Source organism: Cherax quadricarinatus, chromosome 50, assembly GCF_038502225.1.
Source record: "Cherax quadricarinatus isolate ZL_2023a chromosome 50, ASM3850222v1, whole genome shotgun sequence".
NCBI lineage: Eukaryota > Metazoa > Arthropoda > Malacostraca > Decapoda > Parastacidae > Cherax > Cherax quadricarinatus.
Window position 1 is genome coordinate 22,902,923 of NC_091341.1, and position 23,770 is coordinate 22,926,692.

Genomic DNA, 23,770 nt, shown 5'->3' on the forward strand with positions numbered 1-23,770 from the left:
CATCTCGGACATCTAGTTATACAGACTATGTACATTTAAACCCAATTCTGCGAGGGTGAGGTTTACATATGCAGAATGGTTATCATCTCTGGGAGGATCGAATTCCTCTGCAATGGCTAACACGTGCCTTGACTGAGGGAGATCTGAACGAGTATCTACAAAAGATACTTGTGGGTTTCTCATTACTTGTCGAGTACGCAAGGAGTAACGACATTCAGGTTGGTTATCTGACTGAGTATTTGAGGTAGAGGGTACAGAGTCAAGAGGATTTTCAACATCTGTCACATTAGTCTGGGTAGCAATATCATCAACATCGCATACTAATTTCATATGATCTAAATGCGATTCTTTGTACTTACCAGTACTAATTTCTCTAACCTTATACTTATTACCAGAGATATGTTCTACAACTCGATAAGGTCCGACAAACTTTTGATCGAGCTTAGGCATTTCGGATGTTTTGTTGAAATTTGTCAGCATTACTCTTGAACCTACTTTTACTTTTGATGGCTTAGCACAGCTATTAGTTACTCTAGTAAATTCTGCTTTTGATTTATGAAGTGTTTCACAGATTCTTCTAAAAACACTGAGCTATGCTGGTACGAGTTGCTATGAAATCATCAGGGTTGTAATTAGGTTTCGGAGTGGAATATAACAACTCATAGGGTAAGCGCTTGTCTACACCATACAATGCATAATGTGGAGTATCACCTATGGAAGCATTGTAAGCAGAATTTATGGCACATTGGCCCCTCAAGGAAGGTTCCTTGATGTTGGTGAGGGGCTCTTGATTTAGGGAATTGGATCTGTGCTCCAGTTCCCCGAATTAAGCCTGAATGCCTTCCACATCCCCCCCCAGGCGCTGTATAATCCTCCGGGTTTAGCGCTTCCCCCTTGATTATAATAATAATAATATGGCACATTGGACATCTGGTATGACTTCATCCCAAGTTTCACTATTGGGGTTGATAGTGGCTCTCAGGACATCAAGTACTTTCTTATTGGTTCGTTCGGCTAACCCATTGCTGGCAGGATGATGAGGAACAATGGTGGATTTAGAGATCTTGTATAAAGTACACAAATTTTCAAGAATCTCATTACAGAATTCACCTCCATTATCTGTTACTAAGGATTTAGGGGTGGTATGCCTGCAGATAATGCGTTCTTTAAACGCTTTAGCTACTGTCTCTGCAGTCTTATCTGCAATAGGAACTAACTCACAATATCTGGTGAAATGGTCTACCATAACACACAGATGTTTGTTGCCTTGGAGGGAACATTTAAAATTGGTTAACAAATCAAGGGCAACTCTTTGCCACGGTTCGCTAGTGGTTGGGTACACTTCGATAGGATTAGGACCATTGACATTCCCTTTATGTTGCATACAGATACTACATTTCTTAACATACTCGGAAATGTCAGTTGCCATACGTGGCCAAAAGTATTTCATTCTGGCTTGTTTCACAGAACGATCCATACTAGGGTGTTCAACACCTGGTGCATCATGAACTAGCTGTAGAGCTACGTTCACTAGTGACTGTGGAATTACTAACTGGTAAACTCTTCTACTTGGAGTACCCAACTCGGCTGTTTGATACAGTAATTCTTGGCTCGTTACAAAGTCACTAATGCGTGCTGGTGGCTTCACAGTAAGAATAAGATCTTCCTAGAGCAGGAATCGAATCACACCAGACCACATGGGATCTGTTCTTTCTTACTGGAGGAACGAACAAACTCGGTGGAGTGGATGACTCCCCCCGTGATACTATATGCTATGCTATATAACACAGGGATCAGCAACTATGCTGACATACACAAATGGCTCTAAGTCTTCAGACGGCGTCAGATTCGCAGCAGTGTTTCCGGACAGCGTCGTGCGAGGGCATTTACTATCTTTGGCTAGCATTTTTACTGCTGAATTGTATGCCATTCTTGCAGCACTTATTCATATCGCATCTATGCCTGTGTCATCATTTGTAGTAGTCTCAGACTCCCTTAGTGCTCTACAGGCTATACGAGAATTTGATACATCTCACCCCCTAGTTCTCCGTATCCAACTTTGGCTACGCCGTATCTCTACCAAACATAAAGATATTGTTTTTTGTTGGGTCCCTGGTCATGTCGACGTACAGGGCAATGAACAGGTACACACTACTGCGCGGTCAGCAGTACATGACCTACCAATTTCCTATAGAGGTGTTCCATTTCTGGACTATTTTGCTGCAATAGCTACCCACCTTCGCACCTGTTGGCAACAACGTTGGTCAACTCTGCTCGGTAACAAACTTCATTCTATTAAACCGAGCATAGGTTACTGGCCGTCTTCTTGTCATCATGCCGAGGTTGGGAGACCACTCTCTCCCGCCTTTGCATTGGCCACACTCGTCTTACTCATGGGTATCTCATGGAGAGGCACCCTGTTCCTCTCTGTGAGCAGTGTCAAGTTCCAGTATCGATTAGCCACATTCTGTTAGACTGCCCTCTCTATCAACAAGCACGCAGAATTTACCTCCAACGCCGTCTTCGTTCTACTACTCTCTCTTTACCTTCCCTTCTTGCTGATGGACCCTCCTTTAATCCTGACTCTCTCATTGACTTCTTGACAACGACTGATTTACTCCACAAACTCTGATGATACTTTTCGCACTCCCCTCAGCCCTTTCTAGTTCAGTCTCTTGCTTCCCTTTACCCTTTCACCATCCACTACCCCGCTGTTATCCGTAACCTATTACTCATCCATCTCCCTTTTGCCACCTGATGCCCTTGCTTCCTTCCTGCCCTGCAGCGCTGTATAGTCCTTGTGGCTTAGCGCTTCTTTTTGATTATAATAATAATAATACAGATTACAATACCCATTTTCTTAGCATCCAGTTGTCTTCTGCCTAAGCTGCTCAAGCCCACTACGACAAAAAAAAACACAATCATGAAATGTTAATTTAATACGTAATTCGGGGGCTGTGGATAGTCAGCAATATCCTACACCTCCCTCCTCTCCTATTAGTCCATTAATGAGGCGGTTTCATTGTGTAGCATTTTTTTCTCTGGCTGGGGATCAGATCCTCAGATACACTACAGTCATGAAAACAGTCAACAACACTATGGTGTTGGTGACTGTTATCATGGCTTCTTCTAAGTGTACTTACATCTGCATAAATCATTTTGTGAATGATCTGCTTGGTTTTGTTTAATTTCACGCATCTCTGTGATGTTATATGCAGAGATTATTTAATTTGTCCCAGCTTCAGGCGTATTTGTGTAAATGAAGCTCGAGTTCTCATGTTGTGGATGTTTTGCTTATGCACTTTTTGTACCAAAATCAAGAATGTCTTCATAAGATTGACAAAAGGGCACCTACCCTTCCCGATAGTTGCAAGAACCTTCTCCTGGTAATATTTCACCGGCATAGCAAATTTCAAGCCAGTTGGATCAGGAGTTCTGAAGCTATAAACAACTATAAGAGAAAGAAAAAATAATAATGTGCCCAGTACTACAGATTTTTCCCTATTAATGATACCCCTCAAGGGAGGTTCCTTAATGCCAGTGAGAGGATCTTGGACCAAAGAATTGGACCAGATTACTTCCCATTTCCCAAGGGTTTAGTGGTCTCCCGTGAAAAATGAAAAAAGATCCTACTTTCTACAAGTAAACATGCAAAAACTATAGTGAAAAATTAGGAGCAGCAAGAAAAAAAAATGGATGAGGGTGAAAGTGTGGTGAAGGATGACAGGGTGACCAACTGGTAAACCAGTCAGATACCAACCAAAACTGGATTTTGGTAGACAGGTCAGTGAAAAGCATATGATAATGAAAGAAACTAAAGATCAACTATTTATGTGATAGCTGCAAGCTAATACTCTGGGTAAATGATTCACAACATGAATGATTTAGATGGTCAGGGTCCTGGGAGATGAAGGCCCAGACACCATTAGGGCCAAAGGTGATTATCAAGACCCAGGTTGATATACAGTAAGTGTTGAAAACTAGGTTGGAATATGTTAGTACATTACAACATCAGTGCAACAGACTACTCCCAACTTTACCTTTTTACTTTTGAGTCTTTCTACTCCCTGAGCCTGGCCAGGAGTCTACCTGGAGGGTATTCCGGTCCACGATCAGGCCTCCTGGTGGATCAGGGCCTGATCAACCAGGCTGCTACTGCTGGCCGCAAGCAGTCCAACGTATGAACCACAGTCAGGCTGATCTGGCACCAACATTAAGTATCTGTCCAATTCCCTCTTGAAGGCAGCCAGGGGCCCATTGGTAATTCCCCTTATGCATGGAGGAAGGCTGTTGAAGAGTGTTGGGCCCTGGAGATTTATGGTGTTTTCCCTTAGTGCACAAATGGTGCCCCTAGTATTCATTAGAGGTATTTTGCACCGCATGCCCAGTCTTTTACTTTCATAGGGAGTGATTTCTGTGTGCAGATTCGGAACCATTCCTTCTAGGATTTTCCAAGCTGTGACTCGACCTCTGCAACCACAACTAGGCAAGTACACACACCTACACACACACACACACACACAATTGGAAGTTGAAGACCCAGATGAGTCAAAGGGATGTTAGGAAGTATTTCTTCAGTCACAGAGTAGTCAGGAAGTGGAATAGCCTAGCAAGTGAGGCAGTGGAGGCAGGAACTATACATAGCTTTAAGATGAGGTATGATAAAGCTCATGGAGCAGGGAGAGAGGACCTAGTAGCACTCTGTGAAGAAGTGGGGTTAGGAGCTGAGTATCGACCCCTGCAACCACAATTAGGTGAGCACAATTATGCGAGTACACACCTACACACACACACAAGGGAAATGAATCTGACGACACTGGACAACAGGAGAGATCGGGGAGATATAACGACATATAAAATACTGAGAGGAATTGACAAGGTGGACAAACATAAGATGTTCCAGAGATGGGACACAGCAACAAGGGGTCACAGTTGGAAGTTGAAGACTCATCTGAATCACAAGGACGTTACATTATTATTATAATCAAGGGGGAAGCGCTAAACCCGGAGGATTATACAGCGCCTGGGGGGGGGGATGTGGAAGGCATTCAGGCTTAATTCGGGGAACTGGAGCACAGATCCAATTCCCTAAATCAAGAGCCCCTCACCAACATCAAGGAACCTTCCTTGAGGGGTCAAGGACGTTACAATTTTTTTTTTCAGTCGCAGAGGTGTCAGGAAGTGGAATAGTCTGGGAAGTGATGTAGTGGAGGCAGGATCCATACATAGCTTTAAGAAGAGGTATGACAAAGCTCATGGAGCAGGAAGTGACCAGTAAAGAGGCGGGGCCAGGAGCTATGAATCGACTCCTGCAACCATAACTAGGTGAGTACACACACATCTACACACACACACACACCCTGCTCATGGAGCAGGGGGAGAGAGGACCCAGTAGCTGTCAGTGAAGAGGCGGGGCCAGGAGCTGAGTCTCCACTCCTGCAACCACAAATAGGTGAGTACACAAACACACACAACCTACACACACAAACACATATATACAACAGGCCTAATGTCTAATCGACATGTGCCAAAGGACAAAATGGTAGCTAACACACACGTGACGAGGTGTCAGAGTGAGCGCCTATGACGAGCGGGGTTCCACAGGAGTTAGTCCTAGGACCGGTGGTGTTCCTGGTATTTGTGAACATGACGGAAGGAATAGATTCAGGTGTCCCTGTTTTTAGATGCTGTGCAGTTGATGAGAAGAATTCAGTCGGACGAGAACCAGGCAGAACTACAAAAGGATCTGGACAGGCTGCAGGCCTGGTCCAGAAATTGGCTCCTGGAGTTCAACCCCACCAAGTGCAGAGTCATGAAGATTGAGGAAGGGTAAAGAAGACTGCAGATGGAGTACAATCTAGGGGCCTGAGACTATAAACCTCACTCAAGAAAAAGGATCTTGGGGCGAGTATAACACCGGGCACATCTCCTGAAGCACACATCAACCAAATAGTTGCTGCAGCATACGGGTGCATACCTAAGAACAGCATTCCGACATCTTAATAAGGAATCATTCAAGACCCTGTACACAGTGTACGTTAGGCCCATATTGGAGTATGCAGCACCAGTTTGGAATCCACACCTAGTCAAGCATATAAGAAAACTAGACAAAGTGCAAAAGTTGGCAACAAGACTAGTCCCAGAGCTAAGGGGCATGTCCTACGAGGAGAAGTTAAGGGAAAGCGACCTGACGACACTGGAGGACAGGAGAGAGAGGGGGATATGATAACGACATATAAAATACTGAGGGGAATTGACAAGGTGGACAGATAGGATGTTCCAGAGATGGAACACAGCAACAAGGGGACACAGTTGGAAGTTGAAGACTCAGATGAATCACAGGGATGTCAGGAAGTATTTCTTCATTCACAAAGTTGTCAGGAAGTGGAATAGTCTGGGAAGTGATGTAGTGGAGGCAGGAGCCATACATAGCTTTAAGAGGTATGATAAAGCTCATGGAGCAGGAAGAGTGACCTAGTAGCGACCAGTGAAGAGGCGGGGCCAGGAGCTATGACTCGACCCCTGCAACCACAATTAGCTGGGTACACACACCCTTGTGATGAATGGTTTGAAAAACCGACAAGTTGAAGATTGAGACACTTATGCAGCATATGGGAATCTTTATTCAGGAAACGTTTCGCCACACAGTGGCTTCATCAGTCCAATACAAAGAGGAAGGCGTAAGGAGAGGAGGAGTATGAGGTAATCAGTCCCTCAGCCTGGAGTCGATGTGTTCAGTCCATCAATCTTGTAGAATGTACAGCATAGGGCCGTAGACGTGGCTTATATACTGTAGTGAGGTGAGGTGAAGCAGGCAGAGGCGGGGTCATAGTGGTACCATCCACTAGTCGAAGTAGGTCTTCGTCCAAAGGTTGAACAAGTGTTGAAGAATTCTTTGTAACAAGATCCCATGATGCTGCAGTGTCTGACAGTTGTGATGAATGGTTTGAAAAACCGACAAGTTGAAGATTGAGGGACTAATTACCTCATACTCCTCCTCTCCTTACGCCTTCCTCTTTGTATTGGACTGATGAAGCCACTGTGTGGCGAAACGTTTCCTGAATAAAGATTCCCATATGCTGCATAAGTGTCTCAATCTTCAACTTGTCGGTTTTTCAAACCATTCATCACAACTGTCAGACACTGCAGCGTCATGGGATCTTGTTACAAAGAATTCTTCAACACTTGTTCAACCTTTGGACGAAGACCTACTTCGACTAGTGGATGGTACCACTATGACCCCGCCTCCGCCTGCTTCACCTCACCTCACTACAGTATATAAGCCACGTCTACGGCCCTATGCTGTACATTCTACAAGATTGATGGACTGAACACATCGACTCCAGGCTGAGGGACTGATTACCTCATACTCCTCCTCTCCTTACGCCTTCCTCTTTGTATTGGACTGATGAAGCCACTGTGTGGCGAAACGTTTCCTGAATAAAGATTCCCATATGCTGCATAAGTGTCTCAATCTTCAACACACACCCTTACACACAGACATACCCCTACACACACACACAAAACTATAGACCAGTGTCACTGACGTGTATAGTATGCAAAGTCATGGAGAAGATTATGAGGAGGAGAATGGTGGATCACCTAGAACAGAACAAGCTGAGCTTTTTAAAAGGTATATGTGAATGACATGACGGAAGGAATAGACTCAAGTGTCCCTGTTTGCAGATGACTTGAAGTTAATGAGGAGAATTAAATCGGATGAGAATCAGACAGGACTATCAAGAGACCTGGACAGGCTGGAAGCTTGGTCCAGCAACTGGCTTCTGGAATTTAACCCCGCCAAATGCAAAGTCATGAAGATCGGGTCAGGACAAAGAAGACTGTAGACAAAGTATAGGCTAGGTGGACAAAGACTGCAAATCTCACTCAAGGAAAAGGATCTAGGGGTGAGTATAATAACGAGCAAATCTCCTGAGGTTCACATCAACCAGATAACTGCTGCAGCATATGGGCGCCTGGCAAACCTGAGAACAGCGTTCCATACCTCAGTAAGGAATCGTTCAAGGCTCTGTACACCGTATACAGCAGGCACATACTGGAATATGCAGCACCAGTTTGGAACCCACACCTGGTCAAGCACGTCAAGAAATTAGAGAAAGTGCAAAGGTTTGCAACAAGGCTAGTTCCAGAGTTAAGGGGAATGTTCTACAAAGAAAGGTTAAGGAAAATCAGCCTGACGACACTGGAGGAGAGGAGGGTTAGGGTAGACATAACGACATACAAAATACTGCGAGGAATTGACAAGGTGGACAGAGACAGTATCTTCAAGAGATGGTACACAGATAAAAGGGGTCACAGTTGGAAGTTGAAGACTCAGATGAGCCTAGCAGATGTTAGGAAGTATTTCTTTAGTCATAGAGTTGTCAGGAGGTGGAATAGTCTGGCAAGTGACGTAGTGAAGGCAGGGACCATACATAGTTTTAAGACGAGGTATGATAAAGCTCATGGAGCAGGAAGAGGACCTAGCAGCGATCAGTGAAGAGGTGGGGCCAGGAACTACGTCTCGATCCCTCCAACCACAAATAGATGAGTACGAGAGGCCCCTAGGCACTAGTGACCACGTGGTCTTGAGTTTCGAATGCATAGTGGAGTTAATGGAGAGTGAAGCAGCACGAGAAAGATGGGAGAAGCCAAACTTCGAAAAAGGGGACTACACAAGTATGAGACAGTTGCTACATGTTGTGCAGTGGGTAAGTGAGCTGAGGGAACGACAGCAAATTAAATGATGGAACGCGTGACCACAAAGTGCAGGGAGGCAGTAGAGAAGCTCGTACCAAAGGGCAACAGAAACAATGGGAAGACCAGAGTAAGAGCATGGTTTACCAAGAGGTGTGTAGAGGCCAAAGCCAAGTGTCAAGAGCATGGGAAAAGTACAGAAGGCAAAGGACCCAGGAAAACGGGGACTTAAATCAGAGCCAGAAATGAATATGCATGGATAAGGAAAGAAGCCCAGCATCAATATAAAAATGACACAGCATGAAAAGCCAAAGTTGTTACAGCCACATCAGGAGGAAAACAACAGTCAAGGATCAGGTAATCAGGTTGAGGAAGGAGGAGAGCTCACAAAGAATGACCAGGAAGTATACGAAGAGCTCAGCTCTAGATTCAGGGAAGTATTCACAGTGGAGACAGAGAGGCTCCCAGAAAAGCGAGGTGGTAGGGTGCACATTACAAATCGAGAATGTGCTATGGAACTAGATGCTGTATAGCCCTTGTGGCTTAGCGCTTCTTTTTTATTATAATAATATGGAACTAGATACCTCGAAGGCGGTGGGCCCAGTTAATCTCCTTGGGTCCTGAGAGAGGGAGCAGATGCACTGTACGTGCCTCTTAACAATCTTCAATAAATCGAAACAGGGCGACTGCCTGAGGTGTGGAAGACGGCAAATGTAGTCCCAATTTTTAATTAAGGAGACAGGCTGCACTATACTACAGACCAGTGTCGCTGACATGGAAAGTTATGGAGAAGAGTATCAGGAAAGAGTGGTGGAGCACCAAGAAAGGAATGGCCTAATACATGACAATCAGCACGGCTTCAGGGAAGGGAAATCGTGCATCCCTAACCTATTGGAGCTCTATGACAAGGTAACAGAAGTAAGACAGAGAGAGGGATGGGTACACTAGATCTTTGTAAGAAGACTGTCGATACAGTTCCACACAAGAGACTGGTTGAAAACTAGAGCAGGAAGGAATAGGGAAAGTACTGCAATGGACCAGGGAATGCCTGACAGAAGGAAACGTATGCTGGTCTGAGACGAGGTGTTAGAGTGGGTGCATATGTCGATTGGGGTTCCAAAAGGGTCAGTCCTAGGTCCGGTGCTGTTTCTTGTATACGTGAATGATATGACGGAATGTTGTGGGGGTTTGTAGATATGATGATTGGAGTAAAACACACTTGTTGGATGGTAACACTTATATTAGCAGAGTATGAAGGGGGAGAGCCCAAACTGCCTGTCCTGTCGCCTGCTTGGATTCCAGGGCACTGAGACCGGATGGTACTATGATACTCAGATAAGCTATACAACACATGTAGGGGATCAGCAACTATGCTGACAGCTCGATCATGTTACGTACGTCGTCTCGACATACAATACTATGCTATAGGCTGAACAGGCACGTAGCTCTGGGCTGATTCTATACAATAACAAAGACATACGTAACTTAGAACTAATGGATGGTATCATAATGGATGTTAACGTAACGAGTTTTAACGTAATGATTACGAATTATAAGAACAAATCATGGTATAATAAAGGATGGAATTGATCGATCGATCTGTATTCATGCACTCTACGGATTCTGAGGAAGGATAAATAAATTTACAAAGGTGAAAGTAATCAACAGCAAAGACGGATCTGGCGTGCTCAGATCATTACTGCTAAATTCTCAGAATTCGGAGGGAACGTGAACACAAATTTTCTGGAAAACTGATCAGCTAATAACAAAACACACAGTTGACAACTTCATTCATCTCGGACATCTAATTATACAGGCTATGTACATTTAAACCCAACTCTGCAAGGGTAAGATTTACATATGCAGAATGGTTATCGTCTTTTGGAGGATCGAATTCCTTTGCAATGGCTAGCACATGCCTTGACTGAGGGAGATCTGAACACGTATCTACAAAAGATACTTGTGGGTTTCTCATTACTTGTCGAGTACGCAAAGAATGACATTCCGGTTGATTATCTGGCTGAGTATTAGAGGTAGAGGGTACAGAGTCAGGAGGAGTGTCAGCATCTGTCACATTAGTCTGGGTAGCAATATCATTAACATCGCATACTAACTTCATATGATCTAAATGAGATTCTTTATACTGACCAGCACTAATTTCTCTAACCTTATACTTATTGTCATTGCTGACAGGAAGGGATAGTCAGAGGTGTCCCTGTCTGCAGACGACGTGAAATTAATGAGAATACAAGCGGAAGACGATAAGGTAAACCTACAAGGGGATCTGGACAGGCTGCAAGCCTAGTCTGACAAATGTTTCCTGGAGTTTAACCCCAGGTAGTGGAAAGTTATGAAGATTGGGGAATGACTACAGCCTAACAGGTCAAAGGCTGCAAAACTCGCTCAAGGAAAAGGATCTTGGGGTAAGCATCATACCGAGCACATCGCCTGAGGCGCACATTAATAAAATAACTGCTGCAGCCTACAGGCGGCTGGCAAAACTAAGAATAGCGTTTCGTCATCTAAGTAAGGAGCCATCCACGACACTGTACACCGTGTACGTCAGGCCCATATTGGAGTATGCAGTACCAGTATGGAACCCACACCTGGGCAGACACCTCAGGAAATTAGACTAGTTCCGGAACTGAGGGGTTTGTCCCACGAGAAGTTAAGGGCACCCAAACTGACAACACTGGAAGACAAGAGGGATAGGGAAGACATATTATTATTATAATCAAGGGGGAAGCGCTAAACCCGGAGGATTATACAGCGCCTGGGGGGGGGGATGTGGAAGGCATTCAGGCTTAATTCGGGGAACTGGAGCACAGATCCAATTCCCTAAATCAAGAGCCCCTCACCAACATCAAGGAACCTTCCTTAAGGGGAGGGAAGACATAACAGCATATAAAATACTGAGCGGAAATGACAGGGTGGATAGGGACAATGTTTCAGAGATGTAACACAACAAGGAGTCACAAGTAGAAACTGAAAACTCAGATGAAACACTGGGATGTTAGGAAGTATTTCTTCAGCCATAGAGTTGTCAGGAAGTAGAACAATCTGGAGAGCGATGTAGTGGAAGTATGATGAAGCTCTTGGAGCAGGGACAAAGTGGACCTAGTAGCGACCAGTGAAGAGGCGGGGCCAGGAGTTATGAATCGACCCCTGCAACCACAATTAGGTGAATACACAAAAACTTGTAAGCAAAACAGCATAAGGTGTGACTCGCCTGTAATTGTATTATTGCAACTGAAACTTCGGTTTCATTGTATTATCTTTCCTCGACCCCCTTCCATTCCCCTCTCCTTCATTCGTCTCCCTCTTTCCATCCCTACCTTCCTCCACTCTTCCTTTTTTTTTTTTCATTCCCAACGGTGGCGATCTCCACAGCGCCGGCGTTTTATTAAATTTACATTATTTAGGACAATATACAAATTATTTTACAAAAAAAGTTATTTTTTTTTTAGCAATAATTTTATTAGGCCCATAGATGTTTGTCGTGCCGAATAGATAAAACTGATCAATTAGCAAGAACTCATTTAAAATTAAAATTTTTCTAAAATTTCCTCTTATACGTTTAAAGATACATTTTTTCAATTATGTTAATGTAAAAATTAATAATTTTGTATCAAAAGAACCTTAGAAAACTTACCTGACCTTATAACAAGCCTAATCCAACTAAATATACTTTAGATAAGTTTACAATAATTTAATAAACAAAATGAAATATTTTTTGTTAGGTTAAGAATGATTTTTGCAAAATTACTGCATCCACAAATTTTAGCTTACCTTGTACAGCAAAAGCAGCATTGCTATTTAAGCCAAAATCGGAAGTTTTAGCTATTCGGCACGATATATATATATATATATATATATATATATATATATATATATATATATATATATATATATATATATATATATATATATATATATATATTATATAACCCAGAATCTTCTTGTATCTAGGGTTTTCCGTGGCACCCGTGCCACGAATCGATGCTGCCAGGCACAATTTCAGTGACCACAACCCTGGCACCACACGCATGACGAACATATAAGACAAACACGAAAATTTAACAGTAATAAACAGTCATGAAAAACTGCACAATGTAACACAGTATAGAACAGACAACAGGTGTCAACAAAGTCACTGTACTTAAAGCACAAAAGAAATTAATGCTATAAAGAATAGGGAAACCTTCCAGCAAATGTCAAAATGTAAATGACGGTATCCAAGAGGGTTGGATGAGAAAGAGGTAAGAAATAGCAAATAAATTTGATGAAAAAGTAGTATGAATAGGAATGACCAGATTCACTATCACACTGAATCCCGAAACACTTGTATGAGTGGTGATATCAATGACAATACAAAGTGCCAATAACAGTAAAACTTGCGTAGAGGCCTCAGTCATATGAAACACTCAAATGTGAACAGTGAGATACAATGTAACACTGAAGTGTGTGGACAGAGACATGCGAATCATGTCAAAACATTACCCAACAGATCTAAGGCTTAAGCTCTTTCTCATAAATTTAATAATTGACCATTTACAGTGTAGGGTTTAGTCCTGAGTTCCTCAATGAAGGTACCTTGATGTTACTAAGGGGTTCTTAATTCAACCCAGTGGACCTGATCTCTCATGGATCAAACCTGATAGTCTTCCATATCTCAGGCACTGTATGACCCCCTACAGCTTTAAAAGCTTGCCCCTTATTATGATAGAGCACAGAGTGAGTTTGAGAAAGCTGTATACAAACTTCACAGAAAATGTCGATTCACTTCTCAACAATGATATATTTTGAGATTAATATTGTACATCAGTTTTCGAGTGAATGAGGACACTGTAACCAAGGAAATGTTCCTTCATGACTTGTCTAATTCCCCCTTCCCTTCATGACTAATTCTTCTTGTCCTTCACAGGATGAGCTGGTGTGCAGTAGCTGCCCAGGCAGCACTTACTAGCCACTCACCTGCGTGGTACACTGGCTGGCACTCGCCCGGGTGTACAGTAAAAGGTGGCACTGGCTGTACAGTAAGGGCTAGCACTCACCTGGGTGTACAGTAAGGGGTGGCACTCTGGCTGAGGGTACCACCTCTGGTTCCTCCTCTGACTGGCTTGGAACTCCAGCCTTGTTCCCCATATCGCCAGCCCCGCCAACCTGTCAACATAAGCATTCAAATATTATACTTACACAAATAATATACATACATATCTATTCTTATACATATTCATGCACAAAAAATTACACTAATGTAAAAAAAAAAACACGAGTAATCAATATGCACAGCACTGATTGTAATGTGCAATTTAAGGACACGGAAAGAGCCGAAACCTAGCTATAGAACTTAGTTTGGACTGTATATTTCACACAGTAAAACCCAGAGTGACAGGGACGTCAAAGTCCTGGTCATAAAATGGGCAGTGCGGAGGGGTGATCGTAGCCTGCGTTAATCTGCTTGTTAAACTACCCCAGGTGAACCTTGCGGGTTTAGCACTTAGTTCTGATTGTAATAACACCCTCGGGTGTAGTGTGATCCCTTACGGGTTTAGCGCGTCCCCCATAATGGTCGACCCCTCATTCCTAGACTGCGTGAAAGTCTTACACACAAATAGAGAAGATTTAAGACTTGGTGGAAGAGGAAGTTTGCGTGACTAGCAGTGTACTCTTAATACATCTACTGCAAAACTGTTTACGTTTAATTGGATGCATGTAGGTGGAAGATACTTGTGCGTGTAACGCTTAATTTTGACTAATAATGAGTGTAACTGAGGTAGTCTGTGGTAAGACACTGCTCATGTCGTATGTAAACTATCCACAACTGCTACCCTAACCTCAGCAGGCTGTATTCTTGAACATAACTCAAGATGTGCAGCGCATCCTCACTGAAAATACCGGGCGGTGTTCCCCTCCTCTCTGCGATAACAGGGGTCCCCCCCCCATTGTGTGAAGAGGGGATCTGTCCCCTCAGCGTAGACTTCTGCACAAAAATGGGCATCGGTTTAAGAGGCGCTTCAGTTTCCCTGTCTCCGAATATCATGTTTATTTTTCCCCTATAATCTACCTTGCCCATAATTGCTATCACATCTGTTTTGTCCAGGATCTTTCTTTAATTAACGGTATAACTTGAGAAGTCTGTGAGGACAAATGCAATAACAATTATGGACAAGGTAGATTATAGGGGGAAAATAACAAGACAGGGGAACTGACGTGCCCCTTAATTTAAAAAACAGCGCCTCCTTTAGCGTGGTTACAGGGAAAGGCGCCCCCTTCAGTATGAAAAGAGGGGACGCCGCCCCTGTATACTGAAAAAGGGGCGGACCCCCTTTGGTATGGTTACATGGGGCGGCGCCCCCGTGTGAATAGAGGGGGTCTGTCCCCCTCTAGTCACACTGGGGGTGCCGCCCCTGAAGCCATGTTAAAGGGGCTCCGCCCCTTATTACGAATAGGGAACTGCGACCCCCTCTATTCACGCTAAAGGGGCGCCGCCCTTGTAGCCAAGCTAAAGGGGGCGGCGCCCCTTTAGCAAGAGGGGGCGCCCACTTTCTGTACTCGACTGAAGAAGCCTACTGTGTAGGCGAAACGTTTCGGAATAAAGATGCCTAACTATTGCCTATGTGTCTTACCAACTTACCAAAGCTTCTAGCGCCAGGGGCCCACCTGCGCCCCACTATGAAACAGGTTTCCCGCCTTGAATCAAAGACCGCAAACCTGCCCACATCTATTTATAAGATGCCAACCGAGAGAGAACAATCCTTGGGAAAAAGAGTAAAGCATAGGAGGAAGGGGAAGACTTGTGTAACGGCGTGAGTGCTTCTTCATCTACGTATGCACTTCGGCTTGACGGTCAGCCTCCTCCGTCAGCCTCACAGTCAGGAAGTATCATGTCTGCGTCTTTGACAGAGGCTTTGATTCACGCGCTCTTAAATCTGCTTCATCCAGGGACATCTTAGCCCCAGCACGTCTCAAGGTGCAGCAGGCGAGGCTGAACCTTCACAAGTCACGACACGCACATCACCAGGTAGCAGGGTCATGTGATGGCTGCACCAAGCAGGAAGGGCCATGTAAGGGCTAGACCAGGCAGGCAGGGCCATGTGAGGGCTAGACCAGGCAGGTAGGGCCATGTTAGGGCTGGACTTGGTAGGAAGGGCCATATGAATGCCAGATCAGGTAAGGGACAAGTCCTCAGATACCTAACCTAATGCTTCTAAGGAACTAAGACAGTGGAGAGGGGGAGAAACGCGCGAAAGTATGATTAATGAGGAAGTGGTCAGGAGAGAATGCCAGCTCGTGGCCTTCAAGGTAAGGGAAGGGGAATGATAAGGAAGGGCAGTGAGGGAGGGGAGGGGAAGGGTGACGTGTACTGATCCAGCTTCAGCATCAACTGCCTCTCTGTACCGCCTCAACATCCGTAAACAAGCCACACTGTCGATAATACGCTCACACCCTCCCCTGACTCCACAAAACCACTAGGTCATTGTATTATATAGCGGCAACGCAAGTACCTGTGTGTACTCGCCTATATATGGCTGCAGGGGTTGAGGCTTAGCTCTTGAGTCCCGCCTCACAACTTGTCGCTCGCCAGATTCACTCCCTCCTAGCCTCGTGGACCGTATCGTATCTGCTCTTAAAGCTATGTATGGAGCCTCCCCTCTCCCTTGCACTGTGGGAGAGAGAGGGATCACGACCCCCTTGTTGGAGGTAATTTCTCCATAAGCTAAATCAAACTTATCTACCGGTGTCGTTTCCAGTTATGATGACGCAAAATGAAGCTTATCTATTGCTGTAGTTCCTTTCAGCTAAGAAGAAGAGAGGGGATTTTGTCGATTAATTCAGAGGCAACAAAGTCCAGCAATGTGACAATGTTTCCGTTAGGGTCCTTACCTGGAGGTTACCTGGAGGTTATTCCGGGGATCAACGCCCCCGCGGCCCGGTCCATGACCAGGCCTCCCGATGGATCAGGGCCTGATCAACTAGGCTGTTACTGCTGGCCGCACGCAGTCCAACGTACGAGCCACAGCCCGGCTGATCCGGCACTGACTTTAGGTATCTGTCCAGCTCTCTCTTGAAGGCAGCCAGGGGTTTAGTGGTAATTCCCCTAATGCTTGATGGGAGGCTGTTGAACAGTTTTGGGCCCCGGACACTTATGGTGTTTTCTCTTAGTGTACCAATGGCGCCCCTACTTTTTATTGGGGCATTTTGCATCGCCTGCCCAGTCTTTTACTTTCGTAGGGAGTGATTTCTGTGTGCAGATTTGGGACCATTCCTTCCAAGATTTTCCAAGTGTAGATTATGATATATCTCTCCCTCCTGCGTTCCAACGAGTACAAGTCAAGTGCTTCCAAGCGTTCCCAGTAGTTAAGGTGCTTGACAGAACTTATACGTGCAGTAAAGGATCTCTGTACACACTCTAGATCTGCGATTTCACCTGCTTTGAATGGAGATGTTAATGTACAGCAGTATTCCAGCCTAGAGAGAACAAGTGATTTGAAAAGGATCATCATGGGCTTGGCATCTCTCGTTTTGAAAGTTCTCATTATCCATCCTATCATTTTCTTTGCACGTGCGATCGTGGCACTGTTGTGATCCTTGAAAGTGAGATCCTCAGACATTACTACTCCCAGGTCCCTTACATTATTTTTCCGCTCTATTGTATGGCCGGAGTCAGTAGTATACTCTGTTCTAGTTATTATCTCCTCCAGTTTTCCATAACGGAGTAGTTGGAATTTGTCCTCATTGAACATCATATTGTTTACCGTTGCCCACTGGAAAACTTTGTTTATATCTTCTTGGAGGTTAACCGCGTCCTCAGCAGATGACAGCCTCATGCAGATCCTAGTATCATCCGCAAAGGATGATACGGTGCTGTGGTGTATATCTCTGTTTATGTCTGATATGAGGATAAGGAATAAGATGGGGGCGAGTACTGTGCCTTGTGGAACAGAGCTCTTCACTATCCTTAGGTTATTTTTCCCAGGATGTGACACAACACACTACTAATACCCAATTACCTATTGACTAAGTGAATAGGAGCAGCATGTATTAGGAAACTTGTCTACATGTCTTGCCTAGCCCAGGACTGAACCCCGGTATTTTAGTCAAGAGTTAATAGTACAATCGATCTGTGCTTCTAGTGCTACATTTGGTGCTATGCTAACCCCCAGATCTTCCTCCGTCAACAGTGTCTGCCCTTGTTGCCACTGGTTTAACATATAAGGTTAATTACCAGTCTTGTTGACTTTTAACATCTGTATCTTGTACTACTGTTGATGTCAACAACTGGGTACACCAAAATAAGTATTTTACAGAGGTCTACTCCCTCTTGTAATTTACTCTCTCACATCTATATATTTTTTAGTTTTACATTTTCATCTCACTGACCACAATATTCCTTGTTTGTTTCTGTCAATGTTCCAAACATTGTATTTACTTCCCAAGAAAACCCATTTATATACTTGTTTACTTTTACTTTTTAAACCCTAAAATGTTAACAAAAATGAAAGAGTTTAGTATTAATGATTTTGTTATGAAGCTTTATTATACCTTAGTGGTGCTGTACCATCTTGTAATATAACACTTTATGTACATATCCATGTTGTCTTAAGACGTACTGAAGTAGGCTTGATCCTGTTGTGTGACAAACTGGTTTTTGTCTCCGTACTCAATGTCGTTTTATATGGTAAGTCTATTGTCTTTAGATCGTCTTTCTCTGCTTAAAAATATATATTTTTGTTTACCATACATTAGTTTTGATATGTATTTTTGTGAAGTGTTCATTTCACGTGGAATTTTAAACAACTTAACGTTGTAGTATTTTCTAGCCCGTAGTGATAATTTCCACTTCTCGGGCGAAAATACTGGCAGTCTTTATCCAAATGACAATTGAAATTCGTTAGCCACACACAGGCTGGAACAATCTTTGGTGGGAAACTGTGTTAAATACTTCCTTATACTCCAGAAACAGTCCACCCACCCTTCTTGTTTTTGTTTTACCTCTATAACTGTCACAGAATTCTAGAAGGTTGGTCAGGCAAGCTCTTCCATCTCTGAGTCAATGTTGGTTTCCAATGGTGAATTTCCTCCTTTCTAAGTGATCCAGTCTTCTCCATTACTTTGGAAAGGATGCATGTTCGTGATATCGACCTGTAGTTTAATCTATCCTGTCTGCCCTTCTTAAATATTAGGATTACATTAGCCAGCTTCCATCTTTCTACTAGTTATAACGTTTTCTGCAATTTATTGACGATCGTCGCTATAAGCTCACAGTGGTTCTGCTCCTTCCATTCATGTGCGCGCGCCCGTGCACGAGTCTGTGTACTGGAAAGTACCAAAGGTCTTCACATGAAGCACGTTTCCTCCCCGTCTTCTTCCTATCAATAATCAAACTACTGACCCACATATTTACTCAGCACCCGTAACACCTCTCCTACACACGTAATTCAAAATGTCAATACAAATATTATCAACATGAATCACTCTTGAAAAGCTCATTAGGGTCGTAAAAAGAGTGTCAAAAAACATATTTCATGTCATAAACATACCAATTATTCTATGAGTAATATCTGAAAAACAAATTACATTGAATGAACTGGGCTGTCCATAGACAAGGTTAATATTTCACCGTGAACACGTACGTACAGGAGACTGGGCGCGAGTCTCCTGGTTGTATCAATTACATTCCTTCATAAATAAATACAAGCAAATGTTTGCTTTCCCCTGTCTACCCGCCTCAGTTACCAAGGTTCAACTTACCCCTGATATACCCGTGACCAGTTTAGAGGGTTGTGCTTTGTAGCCTGGCCTGAGGCCAGCCTTCCATGTTGACTATCTGGTCAACCAGGATGTTGCTCACAGTGATTTGCAGGACCACATAGATAATGCAATTTATTTTGGAAGCAGAATGAAAAAGAGCAGAGCTCGTGTTCAAGAACACAGCTACAGGTTAAATTCTATAGCAATGAAGTGTCAGAGTAAGATCTAGATAAATTTTCTTTCTAGTTGCCTGACCTCAGCATAGGATCAGTGTTCGCAATATATGCTGCGTGGCTAAAGTGCGCAGTATACTCGCTACACCTCTCCAAGCTTCCTCTATCGCAAAAAATAAATAATGGTTCACGTTGCTGCTCTCCTGACCTCTCATCTTTAAAGTATTAACACACATCAAAACCTCTTTCACCGTCTGCCCTTAGATCTCTGTGTCAATTCTCTATCAAAGTGCCCACGCTATGTTGCCAGCGTGTGACACGCTGCGTGTCGTCCTCAATAGGCCAACACAGGATACTGTATAATAATAGTACTTACACACATTAAAAATTATGAACACAAGACTAATTCTGCAAATGTATCTATACATATTTTTCTTTATTAATCAACATAAATATCCTGTAAGGTACTATATAAACAGTGTACAATATCATGCACACAACGTTTTCTTTATTTTGCAAGGACAGACTGAAACACAACGAAATATACTATAGCCATACATGTGAAGTCAAAGGAGAGTCATCCGGCAGCCAGCTAAACTTGTGACCTTGAACTACGCCCTACGCTCACACCATTCCCTTCTCTAAGTTCTTAGAAATTTGTTTCGTACGTATATACAGGTGTCGGTGTTATCTACGTTGCTTTGATTGTTTAGAATTAAAATTTTGAATTACACAATGCCAAAGTTGATAACACCAAGCCGAGACTGCTATGGTGGCGATTCGTCAAATCAAAGTGACGATTAAACACTTATGAGACTAAAATAAACTTCTCGTCTAAATCACCAAATTTTCTTTCCCTGCCTAATATTTTAAAACGTGTTCACCCTACAGGCTATTTTGAGTTGGCATTTGAAGCAAACAAAAAAGTAACCGACAGTCAGGCGTCAGCCTCAATGTCACGTAAGTAGGCATTTTGCCATCATCTAAGGTGAACACAAATAAGAATTCCCTCCCCACCACTGAGCCATGAAAGTTTCACATATTTCTCGACATCACCTTTGTTACCTTTGATGAATTTCGAGAGTCGACTCCCTGAGCCCGGCCATGGGCCAGGCTTGTCTGGTGCTAGCCTGGTCAATCAGGCTGTTACTGCTGGAGTCCCGCAGTCCCACATATCCATTACAGCCTGGTTGATCTGGCACCTGAAGATACTTGTTCAGTTCACATTTGTTAGCATAAATCATCGCAGTTGAGCAAGTTACACTGAGCAGCAGCAGCAGCCGCCGCCGTCGTAGCCTAAATAGGTACCACATTTACCATGTGGATCATTCCACTAAAATATACGAATCTTTCCACCAGACGGCAAGCAAGGTTGCCCTCGAAGGGAAACAAAACCTCCAACTTAATTAAATACAGCGTGGAGCGTGGGGATACCAACGATCTAATGAGTGATATGTTTCACGCTACCAGACGTAAGCTGTCCCTTTGCAATGTAAATATTCAATAAGTTAATTTAAATCCATCGAACCTGACCTAGAACAACAAATATTTGAGTTTTGACGTTATATAAACTGTATACACGAAATGCAATGCATGTTAAAACTTCAGGCTTATATCAAGGAGAGGCTGCCAAGGAGTGGAGGAGAAAGAGGCCAAGAACAACATTAAGGTCGAGCTCCCCTCAGGGAAGGTTCCTTGATGTTGGTGAGGGGCTCTTGATTTAGGGAATTGGGTCTGTGCTCCAGTTCGCCGAATTAAGCCTGAATGCCTTCCACATCCCCCCCAGGCGCTGTATAATCCTACGGGTTTAGCGCTTCCCCCTTGATTATAATAATAATAATAATAATAATAATAATGTCGAGCTCCAGCCTGCGCCTAGGTCTGGCCAGTCAGCGCCCTATAATCTACATCAGAGAGGATGGGGGGGATGATGGAAGAGGTTGTTATCGTGCTCATGGTCACAAAAGAAACCAAGAGATGTTAGACCCTCGGCCTATGACCAGTTTCTGAAGTTCTACCTCTGCAGCTCGGCTCACATAAGACAAAAGGAAAGGGAAATATAAAAAAAACGTAAGAGGGTATGAAAGTCCACCATAAATATACGAAAATAATCAGTCACGAAGCTCAATACGCCAGCAACACGAGCAGCAGAACTGACTTCCTAGGGAACTACCCTAATTCTAGCCAGTGCACAATGACTGCGAAAGTTCACACAGAATTCTAAATATTATCGTTTAGAATAAGCAGTGATGGTTTTACCGTCATTCTGATGACATGAAGTAAAGGTAAACTGGTAATACAAGGAGTGGTATACCTTTAGTCGTCAATCTTGGACTAGCAGGTAGCCACTAGTAGTAATTCTATCAGTGGAGAATTCAATCTCCTTAGGGCAGAGCGACGTAACACCACAGCGGCTAAGTGTATGAAGAAATCCTAACAACGATTCTTTCAAGTTTCCCCATAAAACATAAGTTGTTGGGTTCTTTCTGAGGCGTCCAGGAGGAGCACTCATTTCCAAGGAGAGATGCTCTCCTACTTATCAGAGCACAGAGGGTACAACCCCCCTTTCCCCATCCCTTTACCACAACGATAAGGTGACCCAGCTTGAACTGAGCCTCATGACATACCTGTCACGGATTTCGCAACTCGGTGGCCATCAAGGATGCCTGACCACAGGCCATGCATCTTACTACCTGATCAACCATGCTGTTTGTGCTAGCGGCCCACAGGTCCACACAGCCATTGCAGCTCGGCTGATTAGAGTACACAGCGATAAAGTGACCCAGTTTAGAAGGCAATAGCACAAGAGGTGGGAAATACGCTCTTCAGACATTCTCAGAGACGCCAGACATTACACTTAACTAAAAACAAGCGGATGTGCGTTCAACCTTATCCTAATATCACACCGACACTCCTCACAATCCTCGAATTCTTCACTTGTCAACACCTAAGACTGAAAGCTTAAAAATGATCTAAATATGTCTTGCGTTACCATACATGATGCTGTGTAACACATCTCCAGTTGGGTGTGGGGAAGAGTCAAGTGGAACTAACGCAACAGCCTTAACACAAGCACCATCTGTCCCTCTGTGTGTGTGTGTGTGTGTGTGTGTGTGTGTGTGTGTGTGTGTGTGTGTGTGTGTGTGTGTGTGTGTGTGTGTGTGTGTGTGTGTGTGTGTGTGTGTGTGTGTCTGGTAGAAAATAATGCAACACACTCCACACAAGAACCATCTGTCCCTATGTACGTGTGTGTCTGGGAGAAAATAATGCAACACACTCCACACAAGCACCATCTGTTCCTATGTGTGTGTGTGTGTGTCTCGGGAGAAAATAACAGTAATGCAACACACACCATCTGTTACTGTGTATGTGGGTGGACACTACGATAAACTCTACTGGCCACACACAAACTATCTTCTATGTGATTCAATTACACGACAATGGTCGCCATTTCTACTTGTATGAAAACTCAATATCGTCCCATTTTGTACACATACGTGTTTAAATATTATAATAATAATGATGTTCAATAACTGAGTGAATGTTGATCAATGTTAGTACAGTTATTAACCTCAGTAACTGAGTGACTGTTGGTCAATGTTAGTACAGTTATTAACCTCAGTAACTGAGTGACTGTTGGTCAATGTTAGTACAGTTATTAACCTCAGTAACTGAGTGACTGTTGGTCAATGTTAGTACAGTTATTAACCTCAGTAACTGAGTGACTGTTGATCAATGTTAGTACAGTTATTAACCTCAGTAACTGAGTGACTGTTGGTCAATGTTAGTACAGTTATTAACCTCAGTAACTGAGTGAATGATGGTCAATGTTAGTACAGTTATTAACCTCAGTAACTGAGTGAATGATGGTCAATGTTAGTACAGTTATTAACCTCAGTAACTGAGTGAATGATGGTCAATGTTAGAACAGTTATAAGCAACACAGTTTTGCAGAATTTCTTTAAAAGAGTACCTGCGACAACCAGTTTTTATAGGACACACTCATTTGTACCCACTCCCTCTTTCTCTCCTCTCTCTCTCTCTCTCTCTCTCTCTCTCTCTCTCTCTCTCTCTCTCTCTCTCGGCCCCTCCCGACCATAAATCCGGCCACATAAAAACTGAAAATTTTACGGCACGCTGAAAAT

The 23,770-nt window shown here is 43.5% G+C and overlaps 1 protein-coding gene and 1 long non-coding RNA gene across 15 annotated transcripts in view; one reads left to right on the forward strand and one right to left on the reverse strand.

Annotated features, from left to right (window-relative positions):
• The window catches only part of LOC138854147 (uncharacterized), a 133,122-nt gene extending 119,365 nt beyond the window's left edge, over positions 1-13,757 (forward strand). Inside the window, exon 3 of the long non-coding RNA XR_011393353.1 lies at positions 13,622-13,757. This is a non-coding gene — a long non-coding RNA (uncharacterized lncRNA). The remainder of the gene's footprint in view (positions 1-13,621) is intronic.
• The window catches only part of trio (trio Rho guanine nucleotide exchange factor), an 810,995-nt gene that overhangs the window by 89,029 nt on the left and 698,196 nt on the right, over positions 1-23,770 (reverse strand). For all 14 annotated transcript variants that reach the window (XM_070095516.1, XM_070095520.1, XM_070095522.1 and 11 more), the window contains one exon: positions 13,752-13,860. In XM_070095516.1, coding sequence (XP_069951617.1) covers positions 13,752-13,860 — 109 coding nt within the window. The remainder of the gene's footprint in view (positions 1-13,751; positions 13,861-23,770) is intronic.